Genomic DNA, 25,753 nt, shown 5'->3' on the forward strand with positions numbered 1-25,753 from the left:
AGTGGTTGAGGTCACAGGAGGCATGACTGTATTTTTTGTATAATTTGTTGAATTCTGACCATTGTATGTTGGGGAATTGAGTCCAAATTCTGTCTGCAGCAGTTGCCTCTTTTCCTGAATGGTGGATTGTGATTGTGTTTTGATGGGATGGGTTAGTGATGAGAGTGGCTCTGGCGTTTGTAATTTTGTTCTTGAAGTGTTCTGCTAAGAGGGTGGGTGATGGTGGAGGGGTGTTCGTGGTGGTTGTGTATGGTTTGGTGTCTGTTAGTTCTTTCAGGATTTGGAATATTTTTTTGGAATCTTGGGTTTCCGTGCCTATGAGATTAGTATAGTAGCTTTTCCTCTTATCCCTTAGTAGATTTTTGTATTGTTTGTTGATTTTTTTCCAGTCGATTTTTGTTTGATCTTGGTTCTTTTTTCTCCATTTTCTTTCTAATCTTCTACACTGTCTTTTGAGTTGGAGCAATTCATTATCAAACCATTGGTCTGATTTCCTGCTGGTTCTGGTTTTGGTTTGTAGGGGGGCCAGATCATCAAGGATGTTGGTGGACACTTTTTTCCAGTGGGAGATGAAGTTTTTTGGGTCGCAGTCTTGGATGAAGATTAAAAAGTCCTTTCATAAAGCGGGAAACCACGGGATGTGCAGAGAGAGGTTTCCCATCAAGAGGCTGATGAAAAGCAGCAATAGCACTGAGATGGACTCAAATATATGTAGACTGAAGTCCAGATTGTGACAAGTGAAACAAATAGTACCAGCACAGATGTCAAGGAGGAAGACATTAGCTGCAGCTGACGTATGGAACACCATAAGCAAAAAATCTAATCCATTTCTGGCCGTAACACTGTTGAGTGGACGGCTTTCTGGAAGCAAGTAAAATATCTTGAACAGACTGAGAAAATTGAGGAGAGTCTGTTATGCAGAAAGGTACCAAGCTGTCAAGTGTAGAGACTGCAGATTGGGATGAAGCAAGGACCCTTGACTCTGAGTGAGCAGAGAAGGAAAAACTGGCAGAAGTAGAGGATCCCTGGTGCTGTTGAAGTAGAAGGGAGTACCAGGTTGTCTGGGCCACCGAGGAGCTATCAGAATCATAGTGGCGCATTCCCTCTTGAGCTTGACAAAAGTCCTGAGAATCAGTAGAAATGGAGGGAAGGCATAAAGAAACCGATTCCTCCAGTCCAGGAGAAAAGCATTCGCCTCGAGACGTTGAGGAGAGTAGATGCGGGAGCAAAACTGAGGCAGTTTGAAATTGAGGGGGGATGCAAAAAGGTCTATTTGAGGGTCCTCTAACGAGCAAACACCTGATGAAGTGTGGGAGAACTGAGTGTCCATTCGTGAGGTTGCAGAAGACGACTCAATTTGTCCGCCAGACAGTTGTGTTGACCCTGAATGTAGACAGCTCTGAGAAAGATGTTGTGATGAATTGCCCAATGCCACATCCTCAGAACTTCCTGACAAAGGAAGTAAGAACCTGTCCCTCCCTGTTTGTTGACATAATACATGGCCACTTGGTTGTCCGTCCGGACAAGAACCACTCTGTCGTGAAGAAGATGTTGAAAAGCTTTGAGAGCATTGAAAATCGCTCTGAGTTCCAACAGATTGATGTGACACCGACGATCTGTTGAAGTCCACAGCCCTTGAGTACGGAGACCATCTACGTTGGCTCCCCGTGCGTAAGTGGACGAATCGGTTGTGAGAACTTTCTGATGAGGAAGATTGTGAAACAGCAAACCTCTGGAAAGATTGGAAGAGAGCATTCACCAGCGGAGAGAGTTCCTCAACAAAGGAGTTATTATAATTTACTGAGAAGGCGGATCTATGGCCTGTTTCCATTGAGATGCCAGGGTCCACTGAGGAATGTGAAGGTGAAGTCTGGCAAAAGGAGTCACATGAACCGTAGAAGCCATGTGACCAAGTATAATCATCATTTGCCTTGCTGAAATGGATGGAAGTCGAGACACCTGCTGACAAAGCCGAATGAGGGTATCTTGACGTGATAGAGGAAGATATGCTCTCAGGCTGACAGTATCCAGAGTCATGCCAAAGAATTGGAGAGACTGAGATGGGGGTCAACTGAGACTTGGAAAAGTTGACTTGGAACCCCAGACTTTGAAGGAATTAATAGTCTGTTGGGTCGTTGCAATAACCCCTGGAAGAGAGGGGGCCTTGATGAGCCAGTCGTCTAGGTATGGAAATACTTGAAGACCTTGGGTGCAAAGAGCTGCAGCTACCACCTCCAGACATTTTGTAAATACTCTGGGGGAGGAGGCTAAGCCGAAAGGAAGGACTCTGTATTGGAGATGAAGATCCCCCACCTTGAATCTGAGGTACTTGCGAAAGGCTGGATGAATAGGGATACGAGTATAAGCTTCCTTGAGGTCCAGCGAGCACATCCAATCTCCCTGAGACATCAGGGAGTACAAGATCGGCAAAGAGAGCATGCAAAACTTCTCCTTGACCAAGAATTTGTTGAGAGCTCTGAGGTCCAGAATGGGTCGCAAATCCCCCGAATTCTTGGGAACTAGAAAGTAACGGGAATAGAACCCCAAGTTCCACTGAGACAGAGGAATCTCCTCGACAGCTCAAAGGCGAAGGAGAGCCCGAGCTTCGTGAAGAAGAAGGGGAAGTTGCAACTGATTGGAAGGACACTCTCTTGGAGGGTGATCTGGAGGTACCTGAAGCAAGCGAAGAGAGTATCTCTCTCGCAGAATGGTAAGAACCCAAAGATCTGAGGTGATGAGCTCCCACTGGTGATAAAAAGTGGACAGGCGACCCCCTATGAGCAGAGGAGCAATCTGAAATAGGGAGATTGGGATGCTCAAGCTGAGAACGTCAAAAAGACTGAGCTGGCTTGGTGGCAGCAGGAGTTTGTGACTTCTGTTGACGTGGCTACTGCTGAGGACGGCGAGGTGGAGGCCTGGAAAAAACAGGAGTCGTTTTCTGAAGGTAACGACGTGGAGTTTGTTTATATGCCCTAGCTGGTGTAGTCTTAGGCTTTGGTCGAAGCAGAGAAGCAAAAGAGCGCTCATGTTCAGAGAGGCGCTTAGTAGCTGCTTCAATGGAGTCATCAAATAGCTCATTCCCCTGACAAGGTAAGTTTGCCAAACGATATTGAAGATTGGGGTCTATGTCAACAATGCGCAATCAGGCTAATCTACTCATTGCTAAAGCAAAAGCAGAGACACGAGAAGATAATTCAAAAGCATCATAGGAGGCTTGGAGCATAAAGAGTCTCAATTGAGAAAGAGTCTTGAGGATTTGCTTAAACTCAGGAAGACGTGATTTGGAAATGTCAGGATAAAAGGAAGGCAACAGTTTCAGAAAATGATTGAAATAGTTGGTGAAAGTGTAGTTATAATTGAGAACTCTGTTGGTTATCATAGAGTTTTGGTATAAACGACGACCAAATTTGTCCATGGTACGACCCTCCCTGCCTGGAGGGACTGCAGCATAGATCTTTGAAGGATGGGCCTTTTTCAAAGATTACTCCACCACCAAGGACTGATGAGAGAGTTGAGATTTTTCAAACCCTTTACAGAGGACAGTACGATAACGTGATTCCAGTTTGGATGGAATAGCAGTTACAGAATAGGGAGTTTCCATATTCCGAATGAAAGTCTGTTTAAGTACTGGAGTGAGAGGCAATCTCAAAGACTCTTTAGGTGGATGAGAAAGTTCCATATCCGCTAAATATTCAGGAGTATATTTGGAGTCCGAATGAAGATCCAGTTTGAGAGCTTCTCCCATATCAAAAATGAACTTAGCAAATGAAGTAGACTTGGATGAGGAGGTCTCATCTGGAGATGGACTACGAAACTGGGGAGTCACAGAATAGGAAATGGAAGCTTCCCGAGAGTATTGAGACAATGGTTCAGATTCAAGACGCATGGTAACTGAAGAAGCTGCACTGTAAACATGAGGTGGAGTAAAGGAATGTCTACGTTTCAGACTCCGCAATGGTGAAGTTCTCGGTGTCCGAGGCAGAGAATGGGTCAAGGCAGGCGGAGAAGAGTCTCAGATAACTGACTTCGAAGGAGGAATCCTTGATCTGGATGAACTTTGAGTCGAGGCAGTCAGTAGACGAGACTTGTGCTTGGATTTGGAAGAGCGAGGCAGAGAAGCTTTTGGGAGCTCTTGTGTTTTTCGCAAGCTATTTTCTCTTGAAAATTGCTCTAGCGGCAGCCATCTTTGATTTTCCTGATTTTAATTTAAAGTTAGTTATCCCAGAACAAGCAGGCAGCATATTCTCACACATGGGTGACGTCACCGACGGAGCCCCGCAGCGGACAGCTTCGAAAGCAGACTTGCTTGAAGATCTTTCTAAGAGCTTCCGAGTGCTGCACCGTGCATGCGCATGTGCCTTCCTGCCCGAACTAGGCGCATCTCCATGGAAGTGGATTGTACTGCAGAGGACTCTCGTCGAAGCTTGGAAGCAAGATGCCTCGAATGCTTAGAACGATGCTTCGAGCGAGGCAACACTGGAGGCTCAGGTGAAGAATCACTGGAGGAGAGCCGCTTCGAAGTACGAGACCTGCCTCGAGACACGAGGACTGGAGGATCAGGTTGGCTTCCAGACTGGTCTACCCGAGGCAGAGTCGAGAACGGAACCAGTTGAGCCACGATGAGTGGTCAAAATGGACTTCAACATGTCCTCGAGCGTGGGCACCGAGACACACGGATCTGGTCTCGTAGGTGTAGCAGTGTGCTCCAAAGAGGGCGACCTCGAAGATGAGTATTCCCTTTTCTTGGAGGCACGCTTAGAAGTAGGTCGTGAGGACTCTGGAGGCTTTTTAGTAACGGTACCTGAAGGAGAGACAGGAGACTTACCCAGCAAGGCTGTCTTCACAGGAGGTATTGTTGAAGCCTTCAAGATCGAAGCTGACGAGGTCAAAGGCTTCGCAGGAATGGAAGCCGGAGTCGAGGTCTTCGAGACCGGGGCTGCCATCGAAGTGGGGGTCGAGACCTTCGAGACCGGGGCCGAGGTCTTGTCAGAAGACTGCTCCATACCACCAAAAAGTTGATGAAATTGGTCACACCGTCGACAAAAAGCCTGAGTCTGAAGAGTCCAACAACGGTGACAATCTTCAGGCGAATGGCTCGGGCCCAGACAAAAGAGACAACACTGGCGGCGGCGTTTAAATCCGGTAAGAGGCCGGGACATAGAAAAAATAAAGTCCGTGTCAAACGATACGAGCGGTTGGGCCTAGGCCCAAGGCCCGCCGACTGGACGAAAAGGAGACGATGAAAAAAATGTAATTAAAATGTTTTTTTGTTTTGTTTTTTTAAAAAAGAAGCAAGATAGAAAATAACATAGCGACCGAACTACGAAAGAATAAGAAACAGCCGCGATGAAGAGAAGGCTAAGTGCTGCAGAGCTGAAAAGAACAGGTCTTCTCGGCTCCGCGGAAAACTTTGAACTGAGGATCCTCACAGGAGATGCGCCTAGTTCGGGCAGGAAGGCACGTGCGCATGCACGGTGCAGCACTCGGAAGCTCTTAGAAAGATCTTCAAGCAAGTCTGCTTTCGAAGCTGTCCGCTGCGGGGCTCCATCGGTGACGTCACCCATGTGTGAGAATATGCTGCCTGCTTGTTCTGGGATAACTAACTTTAAATTAAAATCAGGAAAATCGAAGATGGCTGCCGCTAGAGCAATTTTCAAGAGAAAATAGCTTGCGAAAAACACAAGAGCTCCCAAAACGCAGCAATTTTTGGATTTTAAGAGTAGGGGGGAACCTAGGGCTCTCAAAATGCCCAAAAAACTACTTTTGGAGACCCCACCAAAATCGCTGGGACAGGCTGTCAGTTCTGCAGCTCCCAGCACGGCATAGTGAGTACAGTAAAGAACATAAGAACATAAGCAGTGCCTCCGCCGGGTCAGACCATAGGTCCATCCTGCCCAGCAGTCCGCTCCCGCGGCGGCCCAAACAGGTCACGACCTGTCCAAATCACCAGAAGGGGCCCCCATGCCACCTTGGTTTCCTATTGAATCCTATCTTCCCATCAAAGTCCTAGCCCTCCGGTCTTGCACATGCACGACCTGGTCGGGTTTCTATACTTATTTTCTGGTTAGCTTTCTCAGTATCCCACGATCCCTTTATCCCTCAGGAATCCGTCCAGTCTCTGTTTGAATCCTTGTACCGTACTCTGCCCAATCACGTCCTCCGGTAGCGCATTCCAAGTGTCCACGACCCTTTGGGTGAAAAAAAACTTCCTTGCATTCGTTTTGAACCTATCTCCCTTCAGTTTCTCCGAATGCCCCCTCGTACCCGTTGTCCCCTTCAGCCTGAAGAATCTGTCCCTATCCACCCTCTCTATGCCCCTCATGATCTTGAAGGTCTCTATCATATCACCCCTGAGCCTCCTCTTTTCCAGAGAGAAGAGCCCCAGCCTATCCAACCTCTCGGCATATGGGCAGTGTTCCAGCCCTCTTACCAGTTTCGTTGCTCTCCTTTGGACTCTCTCGAGTACCGCCATGTCCTTCTTGAGGTACGGCGACCAATATTGAACGCAATATTCCAGATGCGGACGCACCATCGCTCGATACAGTGGCAAGATGACTTCCCTCGTCCTGGTTGTTATGCCCCTTTTTATGATGCCCAGCATCCTGTTGGCTTTTTTTGAGGCCGCTGCGCACTGTGCAGATGGCTTCAGTGATGCATCCACCAGCACTCCCAAGTCTCTCTCAAGACTGCTTTCTCCCAACAATGCCCCCCCCAATTTGTAGTTGAACAACGGGTTTTTTTCCCCTATATGCATGACCTTGCATTTTTCCACGTTAAAGCGCATTTGCCATTTGTTCGCCCAGTCTTCCAGCTTGTCTAGGTCCCTTTGCAGGTCCTCACACTCCTCCCTGGAGCTTATTCTGCCGCACAGTTTGGTATCGTCTGCAAATTTTATAACCTCGCACTTTGCCTCCTTTTCCAGGTCATTGATAAATATGTTGAAGAGTAACGGCCCCAGCACCGATCCCTGCGGCACACCGCTCGTGACTCCCCGCCAGTCAGAATATTGGCCCTTTACTCCGACCCTCTGCAGTCTACCCGACAACCAGTGCTCTATCCATCGGTGCACATCCCCTCCCACCCCATGGTTCCACAGCTTCCTAAGCAGCCTTTCATGTGGCACCTTGTCGAAAGCCTTTTGAAAATCGAGGTAAATGATGTCGATGGGTTCCCCATTGTCCACCCGACTGCTTATTCCCTCAAAGAAGTACAGAAGGTTCGTTAAGCATGACCTTCCCTTACAGAATCCGTGCTGGCTTGTTCTCAGTAGGCCATTTCTCTCAATGTGCTCGCAAATGCCGTCCTTTATCATAGCTTCCACCATCTTCCCTATAATTGAAGTCAGGCTCACCGGCCTGTAGTTCCCGGGGTCACCCCTCGATCCCTTTTTGAAGATAGGTGTGACATTCGCCAATTTCCAGTCCTCTGGTACCTCTCCAGTTTTCAAGAATAGGTTACAAACATGCTGGATTGTGCCCGCTATTTCTTGTCTTAGCTCCTTCAGAACCCTCGGGTGGATCCCGTCCGGACCCGGTGATTTGCCGCATTTTAACCTGTCTATCTGTTTGAGGACATCCTCCTTACTTACCTCTATGTGCTCCAATTTCTCAGCCTGTTCCCCACTCATGAGCTCCTCTGAGTCCGGTATATTAGATGTGTCTTCTCTCGTGAAAACCGACGAGAAGAACGTGTTCAGCCTCTCAGCTACCTCTTTATCCTCTTTAATCACTCCCCTCCTATCCCCATCGTCCAACGGCCCCACCTCCTCTCTCGCTGGTCGTTTCCCCTTTACGTAACTGAAGAATGCCTTGAAGTTTTTCGCCTCCCTGGCCAGCCCCTCTTCGTATTTCCCTTTTGCTTTTCTAACCTCTCGGTGGCATTCTTTTTGGCATTTCCTGTGCGCCTGGTGATTTTCCTCCATTGGATCCTTTTTCCATCTCCGGAAGGATACTTTTTTGTCGTTTATTGCCCTCTTTACTTCTGCTGAGATCCAAATCGGGTCCTTTGACCGCTTGTTCTTGCAGCCTTTCCTGAAACTGGGGACGTACATTTTTTGTGCTTCCTGCAGGGTGTCCCTGAATAGGGTCCAAGCGCTTTCCACAGTCTCCATCCTAAAGATGTTTCTGAGCTTCCTCCCCACCATTTCCCTCATAGCAACATAGTTCCCCTTCTTGAAGTTGAGCGCAGTTGTTGCGGTCCTCCTTACTATGGGTGTCCCCCTTTCTAAAGTGAATCTGATCGCATTGTGGTCACTGTTGCCTAGTGGTCCTCCCACTTCTACCCCTCTTGCAGGCCCTCCTAATCCGTTCAGGATGAGGTCAAGAGTAGCACTCCCCCGCGTCGGTTTCCTGATCAGTTGCTCCATAAAGCAGTCCCTCACAGCTTCTACAAATCCTGTTTCCCTAGTGCAGTTGGAGTGACCCGTACTCCAGTCTATCCCCGGGTAGTTGAAGTCCCCCATCACTGTTACACTTCCAGTCCTGCACTCCTGTCTCAGTTCAGCTTCCAAGTCGTGTCCGACTCCTTCCGGCGCACCAGGTGGGCGATAATACAGCCCCAGTTTTATGTCTGCACCCTTGTTTCCCGGCAATTTGACCCATAGCGATTCCAGCCCTTCTGCCTTCGTTGCCATATCCATCCCGACCGAGTAGATAGTCTTTTATATATAGTGCTATGCCTCCCCCCTTCTTGTGGGTCCTGTCTCTCCTGTAGAGCTTGTACCCCGGTAGCGCCACATCCCATTGATTCTGCTCTGTCCACCATGTTTCTGTAATTCCAATTATATCTAGGTCTTCCCCCTTGGCCACGACCTCTAGTTCACCCATCTTGGCCATGAGGCTTCTTGCATTTGCGTATAAGCACTGCAGGTCCCGTTGTTTTTTCTCCACCTCTGCATTCACCTGGGCCGCCTCTCCTGTTCCCTGTACTTCTGCTTTGCCCTCAGCCTTTACCCTCGTAGCTTTCAGCTTCCCCACATTTCCGCCACCCCACTTCCCCGCTTTTCCTCTGGGTTTTCTTGCCCCCTCCTGGGCCCCTGCCTCTGTTCGATCCCCCTCGCCTTGTGTAGCCCCTATGATACCCTCAGCTTTCGCCCTCGCGCCACCCAGTCCCCCTGTGTCTCCATGCCCTTTAGTCTCTTCCCAGCAAGCTCCCTTTACCTGTTGTTTCCCTCGCTGTCTGATCATAAGATCCACTGGTCTCTCTACTTCCTCCGTGCAGTCAGCCCGTTCAGCATCTGTTCTGGATACTGTTGTCCGAAGGGTCAACATCAGATCAGCTGTCGGCTTTCCCCCTCTCCTCAGTTTAAAGCCCTCTCGATCTCCTTCTTCACATTGGCAGCCAGTAGTCTAGTTCCCTCTGTGCTCAGGTGCAGGCCGTCCCGCCGGTAGAGCTTACTCTTTCCCCAGAAGGACGTCCAGTTCCTCACAAAGTGGAAGCCCTCCTCCTGGCACCATCTCCTCAACCATGCATTCACAGCCTGGATGTCTGCCTGCCTCTTTGCATCTGCTCTCGGTACAGGCAGGATCTCTGAGAACGCTATCCTCCGGGTACTCCGCTTCAGTTTTCGTCCCAGGACCCTGAACTGGTCAGTCAGCGTGGCCATGCTGAAGTTCCTCCGGCTCACATCATTTGTTCCGACGTGGATTATCACCACAGTCTCCTCTGCCTCTGCTCCGTCCAGGATCCTCTCGATCCTATCAGTGACGTCTCGTGTCTTGGCCCCTGGGAGACAAGTCACTAGCCGGTCCTCCCTTCCTCCAGCTACGTGACTATCTACCTCTCTCAAGATCGAGTCTCCCACCACAATAGCAGACTTCCCTTTCCTCAGCAACCTCCTCTGTCTCAGGTCCGTGTCCTCGGTGTAGTGTGGTGTCTCACCCTCGGGGTCTCGGTGAGTCACGGTCTCCTCCTCTTGCGTGGTTCCTCCCCTAGGACCTTCCTCGGTGTCGCCTTGTGGATCCTGGGTCTCGTCTGCCGACATCCGTCTGTGCAGCTGCTGGTCCTGTCCTCCCGCCTTCCTATAGGCCTCTTCGATGAATCTCTCGAGGTCCCTCACCTGGTCCACAATGAGGCCAGCTCCGTCTGTGTCCTTGGTTGACCAGCTCGTCTCCTCTGTGTCGCGCAGTCCCTCCAGTCCCTCCAGTTCCTGGACCTTGACCCTCAATCTGCCGACCTCCATCCTCAGGCTTTCCAGTTCCTGACACCGACCGCATATGTATGCCCGCCTCCTGGAGGGGAGGTAGTCATACATATGACACTTGACACAGTAAACTGGGTAGCTCTGCTGGGTTCCTGTAGCCTCCATATCCTTCTCTTTGCTCCTGCGGTCCCTCGGTGGTTGAGAGTGGCTTTCGGCGTGCAGCTTACAGGAAGATCATCTGCCTCAACAAGCCTTGTAATTTGGACTGCTGGTCTTCTGACTGCCTCTCCAGCCTGACACCACAGCCAAAAAACTCCACCACCCTCAGACATGCCACACTCACGACCTGGCAATAGAACTTAGTCAACTCTGATCTTAGTTACATCTTCACGAAGCCACACAGCCTGTGCTCAAACCACCAGCAGACAAACCTTGGCGAGTCAGCTCTCAAGGGAATTGTCCCCGAGCCCCGATTTGAAAGTGCAGGCTGTCCAAGAGGAGCACTGCCAAGCAGCCAACCTCCTAGAAGCTTTCTCACCCAGAAAGTCTGCAATCTCCTGCAGCCAGAGTTGTCCCCATGGGGAACCTCTGCAGCATGACACAAATGCCATAAAAACTTAATAAAAGGAAAAAAAAAACCACAACTGGCTCCTACTGTCTCGCTTGTAGGAAAACACTTGGAAACCATAAAGCAGTCCTGAGGTAAAGGGGGGTTTAGAAAAATTATGTAAATGAGGCTTCCTAACAGCAGTTTCACAAAATAGGATGCATAACCCACTTGTTCAGGAATACATGCATATTTATGAGATAAATTTGCATACTAAGGAGGCAGTACATGCAAATCTCTCATAAGCTTGGTGGATTTCCCGAAAACCCAAATTGGCTGAGTGTGCCCCAACAGCTGGGTTGAACCACTGCCTTAAAATAAATATTTCAAGGACAGCAATTCTACTTGCTGGATTTACTGATTTTTGGCTCCTCCTTTAAGCAGCAAACCTAATACATTTAATCTGGAAGCAAGCTCTTCGTCATCCCTTTTTTCCAAGAAAACATGAATGGAGGACCCAAGACTTTACTTGTTGCTGAATAGCAGTTATTTACCGTAACAGTTGTTATCCAGGGACAGCAGGCAGATATTCCCAACAGGTGGGTGACATCACCGACAGAGCCCCGCAGCGAACAGCCTCGCAAGCAGACTTGCTTGAAGATCTTTGTAAGAGTTTACGAGTGCTGCATTGCGCATGCGTGAGTGCCTTCCCACCCAAGTTAGGGCGCATGTCTCCTGTGAGGTACCTCAGTTCAGATACCTAGCTAAGAAGCCAACCAGAGGAGGAGGGTGGGTTGTGAGAATATCTACCTGCTGTCCCTGGATAACAACTGTTACGATTAGTAACTGTGCTTTATCCCAGGACACGCAGGCAGCATATTTAACAGTTGGGTGACATCCAAGCTAAGCATAATGGGATGGAGGAAGAGTTGGTGGTAACATAAGAAAAAAAGATGTTGTAAAACAGACTGGCCAAAATGGCCATCCCTTCTGGATAAAGTATCCAGACATAAGAGGTGAATGTATGAACCGAGGACCAAGTGGCAGCCTTGCAGATTTCCTCAATAGGAGTTGATCTGAGGAAAGCTACAGACGCCGCCATTGCTCTAACTCTGTGGCCCGTGACTCGACCATGCAGAGGGAGACCAGCCTGAGCGTAGCAGAAAGAAATGCAAGCAGCAATTCAGTTGGATATGGTGCGCTTCGAGACAGGATGCCCCAACTTATTTGGATCGAAGGAGATGAAAAGTTGTGGGGCTATTCTGTGTGGTTGAGTGCGTTGCAAGTAGAAAGCCAAGGCACGTTTACAGACCAAAGTATGGAGCGCCACTTCTCCATGGTGAGAATGAGGTTTTGGAAAAAATACTGGAAGAACAATAGATTGATTAATGTGAAATTTTGAGACAACTTTAGGCAAGAATTTTGGATGAGTACAGAGGACCACCTTGTCATGGTGGAAAACTGTGAAAGGTGGATCCGCAACTAAGGCTTGTAACTTACTGACTCTTCAAGCAGACGTGAGGGCAATCAGAAACACCACTTTCCAAGTAAGATACTTGAGATGAGTCTTATCAATTGATTCAAATGGAGGTTTCATCAATTGAGCCAGGACGACATTGAGATCCCAAACTACTGGAGGCGGTTTGAGCAGTGGATTAACATTGAAAAGTCCATTCATGAAGCGGGAAACCACAGGATGTGCAGACAGGGGTTTCCCATCAAGAGGCTGATGGAAAGCAGCAATCGCACTGAGATGGACTCAGATATATGTAGACTGGAGGCCAGATTGTGATAAGTGAAGTAAATAATCCAAAACAGAAGCCAAGGAGGTAGACTTTGGCTCTTTTTGGTGAGTAGAACACAAAGCAGAAAATCTAATCCATTTGTGGCCGCAACACTGCCTAGTGGACGGATTTCTGGAAGCCACCAAAATGTCCTGTACAGATTGAGAAAGCTGTAGAGAGTCAGTTAGGTTGAAAGATACCAAGCTGTTAAGTGTAGAGACTGCAGTTTGGGATAAAGTAAGGACCTTTGACTCTGAGTAAGCAGAGAGGGAAAAACAGGTAGAAGCAGAGGCTCCCTGGTGCTGAGTTGAAGTAGAAAGGAGTACTATTTCTTACTTTTATTACTCAACTAATTGTTATTTTTCCAGGTACTTTTAGTTAGATTGTGAGCCTTTGGGACAGTAAGGGAATTTCTAAGTACCTATTAACTTATAATTTTAATGCACCCTAATGTATTTTTCTGTAAACCGCTTAGAACCTAACGGATTAGCGGTATATAAGAAATAAATTACATTACATTACCATGGTTGTCTAGGCCACCGAGGAGCTATCAGAATCATGGTGGCAGGTTGTGACTTGAGCTTGACAAGAGTCTTGAGAAACAGAGGGAATGGAGGGAAGGCATGGAGAAATTGACCTGTCCAGTCCAAGAGGAAAGCATCTGACTCGAGGCACTGGGGAGAGAATATCCGGGAGCAGAACTGAGGCAGCTTGTTGTTGAGGGGAGAAGAGGTTGCAGAAGAGGACTCAATTTGTCCGCCAGACAGTTGTGCTGACCTTGAATGTATACAGCTCTGAGAAAGATGTTTTGATGGATTGCCCAACCCCACAGCTTCAGAGCTTCTTGACAAAGGGAATGAGATCCCGTACTTCCCTGTTTGATGACATAGTACATGGCGACTTGGTTGTCTGTCTGTCTGGACCAGGACTACTTTGTTGTGAAGGTGTTGAAAAGCTTTGAGAGCATTGAAAATCACTCTGAGTTCCAACAGATTGATGTGACAAAGACGGTCTGCGGGAGACCAATGGCCTTGGGCAAGGAGACCGTCTAGATGGGCTCCCCATGCTTAGGTTGACGAGTCTGTTGTGAGAACCTTTTGATGAGGGAGAGTGTGGAACAGCAAACCTCTGGAAAGATTGGAAGAGAGCATCCACCAGTGGAGAGACTGTCTCAACAAAGGAGTTACTGTAATGTGTTGAGAAAGCGGGTCTGTAGCTTGTTGCCACTGAGATGCCAGGGTCCACTGAGGTATGCAGAGGTGAAGTCTGGCAAAAGAAGTCACGTAAACTGTAGAAGCCATGTGACCAAGTAGAATCATCATTTGTCTCGCTGAAATTGATGTGAGATGAGACACCTGATGGCAAAGGCTAATGAGAGCATCTTGATGTGGTGAAGGCAGGAACGCTCTGAACCTGACAGTGTCCAGAATGGCCCCTATGAACTGAAGAGACTGTGAAAGGTGCAACTTGAATTTTGGAAAGTTGACTTCGAACCCCAGACATTGGAGGAACATAATAGTCTGTCGGGTCGCTGCAATAACCCCTTGTTGAGAGGAGGCTTTGATGAGCCAGTCATCCAGGAATGGAAAAACTTGAAGACCCTGGGTACGGAGGGCTGCAGCCACCACCACCAGACACTTTGTGAAGACTCTGGGGGATGAGGCGAGTCCGAAAGGAAGAACTCTGTATTGTAGATGAAGATTCCCACCCAAAATCTTAAATATTTGCAAGAGGCTGGATGAATTGGGATACGAGTGTAAGCCTCTTTGAGATCCAGAGAGCATAGCCAATCCCCCTGATTCATCAGAGAATACAAAGTTGGTAAAGAAAGCATCCGAAACTTCTCTTTGACTAGGATTTTGTTGAGAGCGCCGAGGTCCAGAATGGGTCGCAAATAACCCGTCTTCTTTGGGACTAGAAAATAACAGGAATAAAAGCCCGTGTCCCGATGATTCAAGGGAACCTCCTCGACAGCTTGAAAGCGAAGAAGAGCCTGAGCTTCCTGAAGAAGGGCAAGTTGTGACAAATTGGAAGGACACTCTCTTGGAGGGAGATCTGGAGGCACTTGAAGAAAGTGAAGTGAGTATCCCTCCCGAAGGAGGTGAGAACCCAGAGATCTGAGGCGATCATCTCCCACTGATGATAAAAATGGTGAAGACGACCTCCGATGGGCAGAAGAGAAGTCTGATGGAGGGAGGTTGGCATGCTCAGACTGGGAATGTCAAAAAGATTGAGCTGGTTTAGCCGCAGCAGGAGTCTGAGCTTTTTGCTGTCGTTGTTGCTGTGGCGGTCATCTAGGCGGAGGCCTGGAGAAAGCCGGTGTCATTTTTTGAAGATAACGACATGGTGGATGTTTGTATGGCCGAGCAGGAGGAGTTTTAGGGTTCGGCCCAATCAAGGAAGCAAAGAGAGCGCTCATGTTCAGAGAGGCGCTTTGTAGCAGCTTCAATGGAATCATCAAAAAGTTCATTTCCCTGGCAAGGCAAGTTCGCTAGATGGTCCTGCAAATTGGGATCCATGTCAACAATGTAGAGCCAAGTGAGGCGACGCATGGCTACTGCAAAAGCAGAGACTCTGGAAGCGAGCTCAAAAGCATATGTAGCTTGCAGCATGAAGAGTCGAAGTTGTGACAGAGTTTGAATAATTTGTTTGAATTCTGAAGATACTGTTCTTCAAGAGCCGGATAAAACTTAGGCATTATTTTGAGGAAGTGATTAAAATAAGCAGTGAAAATGTAATTGTAATTGAGAATTCTATTTGCCATCATGGAATTCTGATATAGCCTACAGCCAAACTTGTCCATGGTACGGCCCTCCCTGCCTGGAGGGACCGCAGTAAAAAGCTTAGATGGTTGAGCTTTCTTTAATGAAGATTCCACAACCAAGGACTGGTGATATAATTGGGATTTCTCAAATCCCTTACAAGGTACGGTGCGATACCTGGATTCCAACTTAGATGGTATGGCCGTAATAGAATAAGGGGTTTCCATATTCCTGAGGAAAGTTTGCTTTAAGACAGGAGTCATAGCAAGCCTCAAGGTCTCCTTGGGTGATTGAGGTAACTCCATGTCGGCCAAGTACTCAGGAGTGTACTTGGAATCAGAGTGGAGATCCAGCTGAAGAGCTTTCCCCATGTCAAAGACAAATCTCGCAAATGAGGCAGACTTTGAGGTAGATGGACCCTCAGGAGAAGGAGAGCGAGACTTAGGAGCCACATAATAGGAAGGAGAGGCCTCTCTGGAATACTGAGAAGGAACCTCAGAATCCAGCAGCATAGTCACCGAAGAAGCTCCACTACCTGTGACAGGAGGAGTCAAGAGTGCTTGCGCGTAAGAAGCCTCAATGGTGAATTCCCCGGGGTCCGAGGAACAGAGTGGATCGAGGCAGGAGTAGAAGGCTCCCTCGGAAGCTGTCTCGATGGAGGAGTCTTCGACCTGGATGGACTTCGAGGAGAAGCAGCCGGTGGAAAAGCCTTGTGAGACTGAGACTTATGTTTAGGTTTTGAAGAAGTCTCGACGGCCATTGAAAAACGAGGCATAGAAGACTCAGTATCCAGAAGAGGAGAGGTCTTTTGCTCGAGAGAAGACTCAGGACCTCGCTTGGAAGCAAGATGCCTCGAATGCCTCAAGCGATGCCTTGATCGAGGCTCAGGAGAGTCTGTCCCAGGAGGAGGCGAAGAGTCATTGGATGATAAGCGACGAGACTTCCGAGGCTTGCCTCGAGGTGCTTCAACAGGAGGATCGGGCTGGCTCGTAGGAAGCAGGGTCGAGGCTTGGAGACGTTGAGCCATGACCGAGGAAATCTGAGTGGTCAGAATGGCTTTCAACATGTCCTCAAACATAGGCACCGAGACAAAAGGATCAGGTCTCGAAGGTGCAGCAGTGCGCTCCAAAGAGGGCGACCTCGAGGATGAGTATTCCCTATGTTTGGAGGCACGCTTAGCTGAAGGTCTCGAAGTGGCTGGCAGGACAGTAGGCACGGCCTGGGATGCCTGAGACTCTGGAGGCTTCTTAGGAAGGGTACCTGAATGAGAAACAGGAGACTTACCCACAGATGAAGACTTTGAAGGGACAGTAGCCGAGGCCTTCGAGGCCACAGTGGTCGAGGCCTTGGTCGAGGCAACCACAGGTGTCGGGGTTGAGGTCTTAGAAGTCGAGGCCCTTTCAGCAAACTGCTCCATAGTGCCACATAGTTGAAGAATTTTAGCACGGCGTCTGCGAAGGACTCGAGGTTGAAGGGTAGCATAGCACGAACAAGTGTCGGGGCAATGTTCGGGACCGAGGCAAACAATACACCAACGATGAGGGTCGGTGACTGAAATTACCCTGCCGCACTGGCTACACTTTTTGAACCCGGTAAGAGGCCGGGACATAGAAAAAAAGAAGACCAACGAAAGAATGAGGTTCAGCGGCCAGGCCTAGGCCAAAAGGCCGCCGGCCGAAAAAGAAACAATAAAACTTAATTTTTTTTTTTTTGAAAGAAAAGATAAAGAACACACGAGCACAGCAACTAAGAAAAAATAACAAAGCTGCGGTGCGAGAAGGCAACGAAAATCTGCAGAGCTGAAGTGAACAGGACTTCTTGGCTCCGCGGAAAACATTGAACTGAGGTACCTTACAGGAGACGCGCGCCCTAACTCGGGCGGGAAGGCACTCACGCATGCGCAATGCAGCACTCGTAAGCTCTTACAAAGATCTTCAAGCAAGTCTGCTTGCGAGGCTGTCCGCTGCGGGGCTCCGGTAACGTCACCCACCTGTTGAGAATATGTTGCCTGCTTGTCCTGGGATAATGGTTAATTTTTGACTGCCCTGAAAGAATCTTAGAAGACCCCCCTTACCTTATAGAGTCCAAATCCTGGATCAATCAGCTCAGTTTGAGCTGCAGTGCTTGGCTGTACATCCAACTCCATCACTCCCTCTCCGTTGTTAGAGTTCTTATCCGACTCGCTCTGACCTGAGCCACAGCCAGAATCTGTGTCTGACAGTTCAGAATCCTTCTCTTTACTAGAAAGGGAATGGGTCTGTCGCACTAACAGCTGAACTATGTCATTCAATCCAACACAGTAGTCAAAAAGTGAGTGACCATCTTCCATCTTGGTGGGAAAAAGAAAAAAAAAAAGAGAGAGTCAAGTTAGTTTATGACAACTACACACACCATAATCTTATCCATAAGACATTTCCTTAGGAATACAATTACAGCATATGTGATGTGAAAATATTGTTTATAACAAAGTTTTATATCAACAAAGGACTGATTGGCAGTTCTACACCCTGAGGCAGCAAGAAGTAAGAAACGCTGGCCACTGTTGGTGTAATGATCCTCTGTATAAGATAAGTAAATTTTATGCCGATGACGTTTGCTACCCTATTAACCTTTCGCTCAATCTCTGTAGGGGAAAGGGAGGGATCAGAGGCTTTTCCCTCCTCACTAGCTTTTTGATAGTGTGTGTCCTTTAAATCTCATACACATATTAATTACTCATTGTTTAGAAGAGTGTGTAAATTTAAACTGCTTTATATATAGCATTGTTAGTATCTTGCATACTACAATGGATGAATTTTGCATTGGTTACACTAGTTCTTGAAACACTTCTCTATACCTCATTAAAAAGTCAACATTAGGGTTCCTTTTATTAAGGTGCGCTCTGGTGCTCTTTTACTAAGGTGCACATACTATATGCTAACGTGTCCATAGACTATAATGGACGCGCTAATATTTAGCATGCGCTAAAACAGCTTGCACACCTTAGTAAAAGGACCCCTAGATCGCGCCTAATTTTCTTTCCTTTAGTCCATCTAGATCGGCTAGCATACATTAGTAAAAGGACCCCTAACTATTTTTTTCTGCGGCCCTCCAAGTACCTACAAATTCAAAATGTGGATTAACCGAAGCAGTGCAACATGCAGAAAGTGAAAAAGTATCCAGCACCAGACATACGCCCAAGCTGCACTACCTCCAACTATTGCTCCAAGCTGCACGTTCTGGAACGTCTCATTCCAGTAACCTCACGCAAGCGTTTTCCTGCATCTGCACGCGATTGGACTTCACCTCAATTGCATACAGATGTAGGAAAGCGCTTGAGTGAGATTACAGCAACCGCCAGACACTTATGGCGTGGACAATGAGAGCCTCAAAATAGTACCTGGCGGGCTGCGAGTTTGAGACCACCAATCTAGATCAATCCAAATGCTTATGTTTATGCCCTATCAGGAGATGGAAACTGAGATATTGATGAATATGACCTATAAGAGCTTTGGGCAGCCCACATATGCCAGTATTTTCTCATCATAGTAAGATGATTACCTGAAATCCTGAACTAGCTTGTTACCTGGGAAAAAGAGAAAAGAAAAGATTCCTATTCCTTCTCCGATACTGTTGGGAACAAGGCAAACACCACAATTCTTACATCACTGACCACTATTTACACTGAAGAGGCTCAAAAGAAGCTCTGGCAAGCCCGACAGCACCATGTCAAGGTCCCAGACCGGGAGCAGATGCTTAACGGGCAACCAGACCGAAGAGCCCCTTTCAAAAATGAGCAATAACCGGATGCGACGTTAACTATATAAACTATCCCGAGATGGAAAACAGGACAGACCAATCCCCAAAGCACACAGAGATGCCACTGTGAGGACTTTATCCAGATAAGCTCGGAGAAAGGGAAGGACCTGTGATCCTGGTCACCTCAAAAGGAGAAATGTTTCCCACATCTTAATGCAGACAGACACCTTGGATGACTTCTGAGCTTAGAGCAGTGGATCAAACATAAGGTCCGAATAGCCTGTATGATAATAAAAATAATAATAATAATAACAGCTTATATACCGCAATACCGTGAAGTTCTATACGGTTTACAAAGATTAAGCAAAGGTACAAATTGATTGACTTTAAGAGGGGAGGAAGAAAGAGGGTTAATAGGACAGGAAATCCATTTTTGAGGAGAGTGATCAATAGAACAAGTTAATCGCTAGAGGGGAGGGAGAAAAGAGGATCAGTTGTCTAGATACTTTAGGAACAGGTGTGTTTTCAGACGTTTCCTAAATTCCTCATAAGTAGTGGGCGAAAGCAATTGTTCTAGGTTTTTACCCCATGATGCTGCTTGGTGCGAGAGAAGATGTTCATGGTGTTTTTTCAGTTTACAACCTCTCATTGGGGGGGAAACGAAGTTGGAATGTGAGCTTCTCTTGTGTCTGTTGGTTGAGAAGACAAAAAGGTCAGTTATATATTTAGGGGCCGTGTGCTCAAGAGCCAAGCTGGAAGAGCAGAGCGACCCGGAACTTCCACGACAACCAGGCCTGAGCGAGAAGGCCCAGGTATACAAACCGTGCCAAACATGCAAACATAGAGCCGTGCTCCACAGTATTTGAGGCAGTCTGGAGCCACTAGAAGGATGAGGTCTGAATGACTTTCAATCCACTGAAGGACCTTGGCCCGGGCAGAAAGACGTAAGAAAGAACGTCTATAGCCCACGGTTGTACGCGAGCTTCAAGCCCCTCACTTCTGGGCTTGAATCTGCAGCTGGCATGGCGTGGCGCTCACCCCTCCCATGGTCATGAAGTCAATACAGAGCTCACCTCAGCACCTCACAATCGCCCGAAGTGCCTGAGGCAACAGGGTCTACTCTCCGATGTCTAGGGTCTGACGGCTGATGAGTCCGCTTGAATATAACCCACTCCATCCACATGCACTGCCGGCAGTGTCGGGAGATGACATTCTGTCTAAAGGAAAAGAAGGTGGGACTCTGCCAGTTCCTCCAGAGACCTCAACAAGTCTTTTAGGGCTAGATGAATGGTCCGGAGCACCAGCCAAATGATGGACCACTTCCTCTGCAACGGAGTCCAGTTGTCCTGAAGGAGACGGGGGACAGTGAGCTCCACCAGCCCCAAAGGTTGGCATCCTTGGTTACCACCATCCAGGAGGAAATGTCCAACGGAATGCCCCACCAGAGTGACTAAGAGTGAAGCCTCCAAAGCCCATGGTAGCTTCATGGCTAATACATCTCGATGGGGCATCCAGCGAGAGAGCCAGGCCCACTAAAGAGGACGCATGAGCTCCCTCACCCAAGGAACCAACTCCAGCGGGCCACCACAGAGCCTAGAACCTGTAGGTAGTCATGAGCCAAAGGCACCAACTTGCGGGCTTGTTTTGTTTTTTTAAAACTCTGAAATCTGCACACAGCTGTCTCCAAACCTCAGACAGGTATACACGGGGTCCGCTACCATATCGAACAGCACCCCCCCAGAAATCCAGCGACTGTGTGGGCGACAGGTAGCTTTTGCTAAAGATGAAGCTGACAATCTAGCCCTTGTCCTCTAGAACACAGAATAACTGTTCCACCATGGCGTGCCACACTTCCAATGAGGGCGCTCTGAGCAAAATGTCGTCCAGATATGGATGAACTTGCAACCTCATCCTTCTCCAAAGAGCCGTCCCAACCACCAGCACAGTGGTGAAGGTCCGGGGCACTGTTGTAAGACCATATGGCAGAGCTGAATGCTGATCCTGCACATGAAACCTCAGAAAGTAGCAGTGAGCTGGAAAGAATGGGAATCTGTAAATATACCTCTGTAAAATCCAGGGAATCCAAAAACTCCCCAAGAGGCACTGCTGCAAAGACCGATTTCACGGTCTCCATTCGGAACTAAGGAAGCTAGAGAGCCACCTACAGTTATAATAGATCCAGAAGAGGTCTCCAATCTACTTATGTAGTATACTTTAGTAAGATAATAATAATAACAACTTTATTCTTGTATATTGCCACACCACAAAGTTCTAGGCGGTTCACAAAAAAAAGAGAACTAAGCAATCAGTGAAAATACAAGTGTTGGAGAAATACAGGCAATAGAAAAAAAAAATATCAAGTGGCACATTTATCAAACAGATGGGTCTTCACCGGTTTTCTAAAGGAATCATAGGACGGGGCATATGAAATAATTTCACTTACCCAGGTATTCATTTTGTCTGCTTGATATGCAAGTGTTCTGTCCAAAAATCTCTTATAACGACAAGATTTTAATGTTGGATAGGCAAATAAGTGTGAGCATCGAGTGGACTTGGACTGATGTAACTCAAAACGAGAGGAGAGATAAATTGGAGCCAAGCCAAATAGTAATTTGAAAGGACGTTTGGCACTGGCTCTATTGCTCTAATATCCAGGAAGTGCTGAACAGTAGCCAGGACTATGCGCGCTGCTTCCGGTCTCCTGCCAGGAGAAGCCACAAACCAATCTAACAGGGGTTGGGCAAATTCCAGCTTGTAGTCTGACCGAAGAAATTCCAAGACCCACTGGTCTGCCACAATGTGCATTCAGGCCTGCAGACACTCAAGGCCTTCTGGTTCTCATTCTCTCCGAGAATCTCGGAGAGAGGCGGGAGCCAGAAGGCCTTGAGCATGCGCAGATGCTCAAGGCCCAGTCGGGGGAGAAGCATGATCTTCGGGCACTGGCACCTCCTGTGGGTTAGTGCTGCGTGCCGGTGCCACATTGGGGGTAAGCATTCAGTGCGGGCGGGGGGATGAGCGTTCGCGAGGGGGGGCAATGCCGGTTCACAGGCGGGGGACTCGCAAATTAAGTCAATGCTCGGTTTGCGAGAATATTTTCCTCATCTTGCAAAACACTCGCAAACCGCGGCACTCGTAAACCGAGATTTGACTATTTCCTTATTAAACAAGGTATTATAGATATACTGTATAGTCTATTGGTTGGCTTAGCATCTTAGAAATGCGTGAAAAATAGTTCATAGCCAGTGATTTCTACCCCATGTCCCCAGTACCTGCTTGCCCCGGTAGAATAGCCTCTGCCTGTCTGATCCCACCCCAAAGGCTTTGCGGATCTTGACACGCAGATCCTCCACTTTGGTGAGCTTAGAGAGGTCGTCAATGCGATGGGTCACTTTGCCATCCATGGTGCGCACCTGGATCCACATATTGTCTAGCTGCAAGATAAAAATGATAGGGGAAGAAGGGTGGTGATTAGTGATTTTTCTTCTCACTTATGTCTGGGAAAGGAAAAACTGTGGTATTTAATATCTAGTTGAAAGGAAAAAATATATAATAATACCATACTTCCCAGGAAAGCACACACACTGTACCTAATACTTGTGGAAATAGTAGAAATGAGTTTTAGCAACAAAATACACTTTTCATGACAGCAGAATACAAGTCTCTGCTATTTGACTGTAAACAGCCTTAATTTAATGTAAAACCACTCTTAATAAGAACATAAGAATTTGCCGCTGCTGGGTCAGACCAGTGGTCCATCGTGCCCAGCAGTCCACTCCCGTGGTGGCTCCCAGGTCAAAGACCAGTGCCTTGCATACATTCTGGTTCAACAGGAACCTGTCCAACGTTGGCTTAAATCCCTGGAGGGTGTTTTCCCCTATAACAGCCTCCAGAAGAGCGTTCCAGTTTTCCACTACTCTCTAGGTGAAGAAGTTCCTTACGTTTGTACGGAATCTATCCCCTTTTAACTTTAGAGTGCCCTCTCGTTCTCCCTACCTTGGAGAGGGTGAACAACCTGTCTTTATCTACTAAGTCTATTCCCTTCAGTATCTTGAATGTTTCTATCATGTCTGCTCTCTGTCTCCTCTTTTCAAGGGAGGCCCAGTTTCTCTAATCTCTCACTGTACGGCAACTTCTCTAGCCCCTTTACCATTTTAGTCCCTTTTTTTTTTTTTTTTTTTAAACAAGAGGTTTTTAGCTCCAGCCAGCACACAATGCTCTGCGCTGCTCCAATGCTCATAGGAACTCTATGGCCATCTGAGCAACACAGAGCATTTAGCGTGCACCGGCCAGCACTAAAAACCTCTTGCACAGTTTTGTAAAAATGGAGGGGTGGTTCGTTTACTATCATTTTATAAGTTCTTTTATGCATAGTAGTACATCAGCAACACATGTAAGACTGTCCATAAAATTATCTGAACAGAAATAAATATCCCTTGTAGGGTCAAGCTCCCACACTACCACCACTCCTCCCCACTAGATATACTACAGCAGCAGTCTCCAACCTTTTTTAATGTAAAGGGCAACACTGTGAATACCAGAAAGCTCCGAGGGCCACCAAAAGTTTTCAAGCTTTGTAAACACCTTCACCTTCTTGTTCAGACTAGGTATTAAATATTACAAATTTTAATACCAATGCTGACTACACACTTCAAGAATATTTTTAAACTCACTTTATTTTGGATTGTCAAACAGTAGCAACTTCCATAAATGATAAGAGATTGTTTCCAATTACTGTATCAAGAGGGCAAGATTGAAATTAACGCATTTACAGGATTTGAAGAGCATTTCAGTTTACTGTTTGAGGGCTGTCTTTTGAATGCTTAGATGTACTGTGCTGCGTACGTTATATGATACGTAGTAGTAGGGATACGGGTTAGAGACCTCTCCACTTCAACATCCAACATGAACAGGCCGGCTGTACCTGATTGCCACCGGTTTCACATTCACTCAACTAGATTATCTAGTACCAGGTTTACTCACACCGCATGTATAAACTTGTAGTTCTGATTTACTAGTTACATACTCCAAGAAAAGACTACGAGTTAGAAGCAGGACTGGATCGACATCATCGACCCAGCCAGCCAAATTAGGAGCCAGTTGTGGCGCCAAGGTTTTTTGTTGTTTTTTTTTAAAGGGGAGATAGAACCATAGCATATACAGACACGCACATATATTGTATGAAAAAGTTCACAAGTTGCCAGCCAGAGATCAAAACCGAGATGAGGACGCCGAAGCCGTCGGTTACAGTCTGGCAAACGAACGGCGCCCAGTCAGCTTTTCTTGGCCCAAGGGCGACAACGAGCCGTGAAAGTGATAAAAACCACAAGGCGCGCGGACAACCCACGCCTTCAATTACAGCCAAACCATTAGCACTCATGACCACACCCGCCCTTTTCTACCGGCCATTGCGAATAAGTGGTAAGAGGTGAGGTTAGCCTCCCTTAGCTGGGCTTCTTATTGGATAGCTGGAACTGCCTGTCCTCTGAAACACTACATAGCTCCTCCTCCTACAGAGTACGCGCGCGAATTGATTATCCCGCCACGACCTCAGAAAAAGAAAAGTATCAATAGTCGCCATACACTGCTCAAATATCATCTCCTCCTACAATATTAACTTTGGTAACTTGACCCCAATAAGCCTGACCAGCCTTTCCTACCCACCACCATCTTGACAGGCCACTTACTTACCGGGGGTTCGCGCAACAAAAAGTATAACCCCAACGTTGTGTAGATTCACCTCCCACAGATAAGTTAACACTTGATAACCTTTCTTCCAAAAAATAAAAATAAAATTACATTTAAAAAAATACAAGTTTCGCAATTAAAACAAAATTAAGAATCCAACTGACCGTCGGTCTCTGCCAGCACTCCGCTCGCTGCACTCTGAAGCGCGGTTTGGAGCTTGGCGCCGAAAAGCCGAACACCAACTAGTGCATTCTCATTGGTTAGGTTTCGCGGGAAAGGGGAGGGCTGGGGGTGGCGTGGCCCACCGGAATTTGCGCAGCCTTGTCACAGTCACGTGATAGCTACTTTGGCTGGGTTGTGCCGTGTTGTAGCTAAAGCTTTGTGAATAGTGTTGGAAGTTTTCGCTGTCCAGTGATTTATTGCTTAGGACCTTCTAGTGTTCATATTATTATTTCTGAATAACCTTCGACTATATGTTTTAGCCTAGATTCCGAAGGAAGTGAAGCTGTATTAGGAGAGCTTATTTTCCATTTTACTAATAACTGTTGTATTTTGTGTCCGAAAAACAGCAAAAAATCTGAAATAGGATCGGATGTACCAGTTGTAGTTTAATAAGTGTCCAAAAACATAAAAGCGATCCACAAAGGGTGGACTGTTTCAGCAAAACTAGAAATGTCAAAGCATGGCCTGTGTCGGATCACTTTTGTAATTTTATATATTATTTTGGTTGGTTGTTTTTGTGTGGGGGGTTTTTTTTTACTGTGGGTCTTTTGTGACTTTGTATTCTTTCTGGATTGCTTTTATGTTTTGTGGACGCTTATTAAACTACAAGTGGTATATCCGATCCTGTTCCACAATTTTTTGTTTGTTTGTTTTTCTGTTTAATTTCTGTTGCAAAACCCTGTGGTGCTACAGTATTTGCATTTTGTTGTTTCGTTTCCATATATTCTCTCAATAGCGATTGGTTCTGGTATCCTCACCAGTCTCCACGGTAGGTTTTCAACATAGGTTGGAGGTTGAAGAGAATCCTGTGGTATTTTTTGCGCATGACGGGATAGACAATGTATAGATAGGGTCATTACTTCTTTGTGAAATT

At 47.1% G+C, this 25,753-nt stretch overlaps 1 protein-coding gene across 5 annotated transcripts in view; it reads right to left on the reverse strand.

Moving 5' to 3' along the window:
• The window catches only part of UHRF1 (ubiquitin like with PHD and ring finger domains 1), a 226,991-nt gene extending 202,020 nt beyond the window's left edge, over nt 1-24,971 (reverse strand). For 2 of the 5 annotated variants that reach the window (XM_033957186.1, XM_033957182.1), the window contains exons 1-3: nt 24,822-24,971; nt 22,242-22,403; nt 17,309-17,563 (exon numbers count right to left, since the gene is read on the reverse strand). In XM_033957186.1, the coding sequence (XP_033813077.1) occupies nt 17,309-17,563; nt 22,242-22,394 (408 nt within the window). In that variant the 5' untranslated portion in view covers nt 22,395-22,403; nt 24,822-24,971. Of the gene's footprint in view, nt 1-17,308; nt 17,564-22,241; nt 22,404-23,642; nt 24,002-24,140; nt 24,403-24,660; nt 24,739-24,821 lie in introns of those variants that run through there. The other 3 variants (XM_033957184.1, XM_033957183.1, XM_033957185.1) reach the window with 3 other exon arrangements.
• Between the last annotated feature and the right edge of the window lie 782 nt (nt 24,972-25,753).

Source organism: Geotrypetes seraphini, chromosome 8 (genome assembly GCF_902459505.1).
Source record: "Geotrypetes seraphini chromosome 8, aGeoSer1.1, whole genome shotgun sequence".
NCBI classification, from domain to species: domain Eukaryota; kingdom Metazoa; phylum Chordata; class Amphibia; order Gymnophiona; family Dermophiidae; genus Geotrypetes; species Geotrypetes seraphini.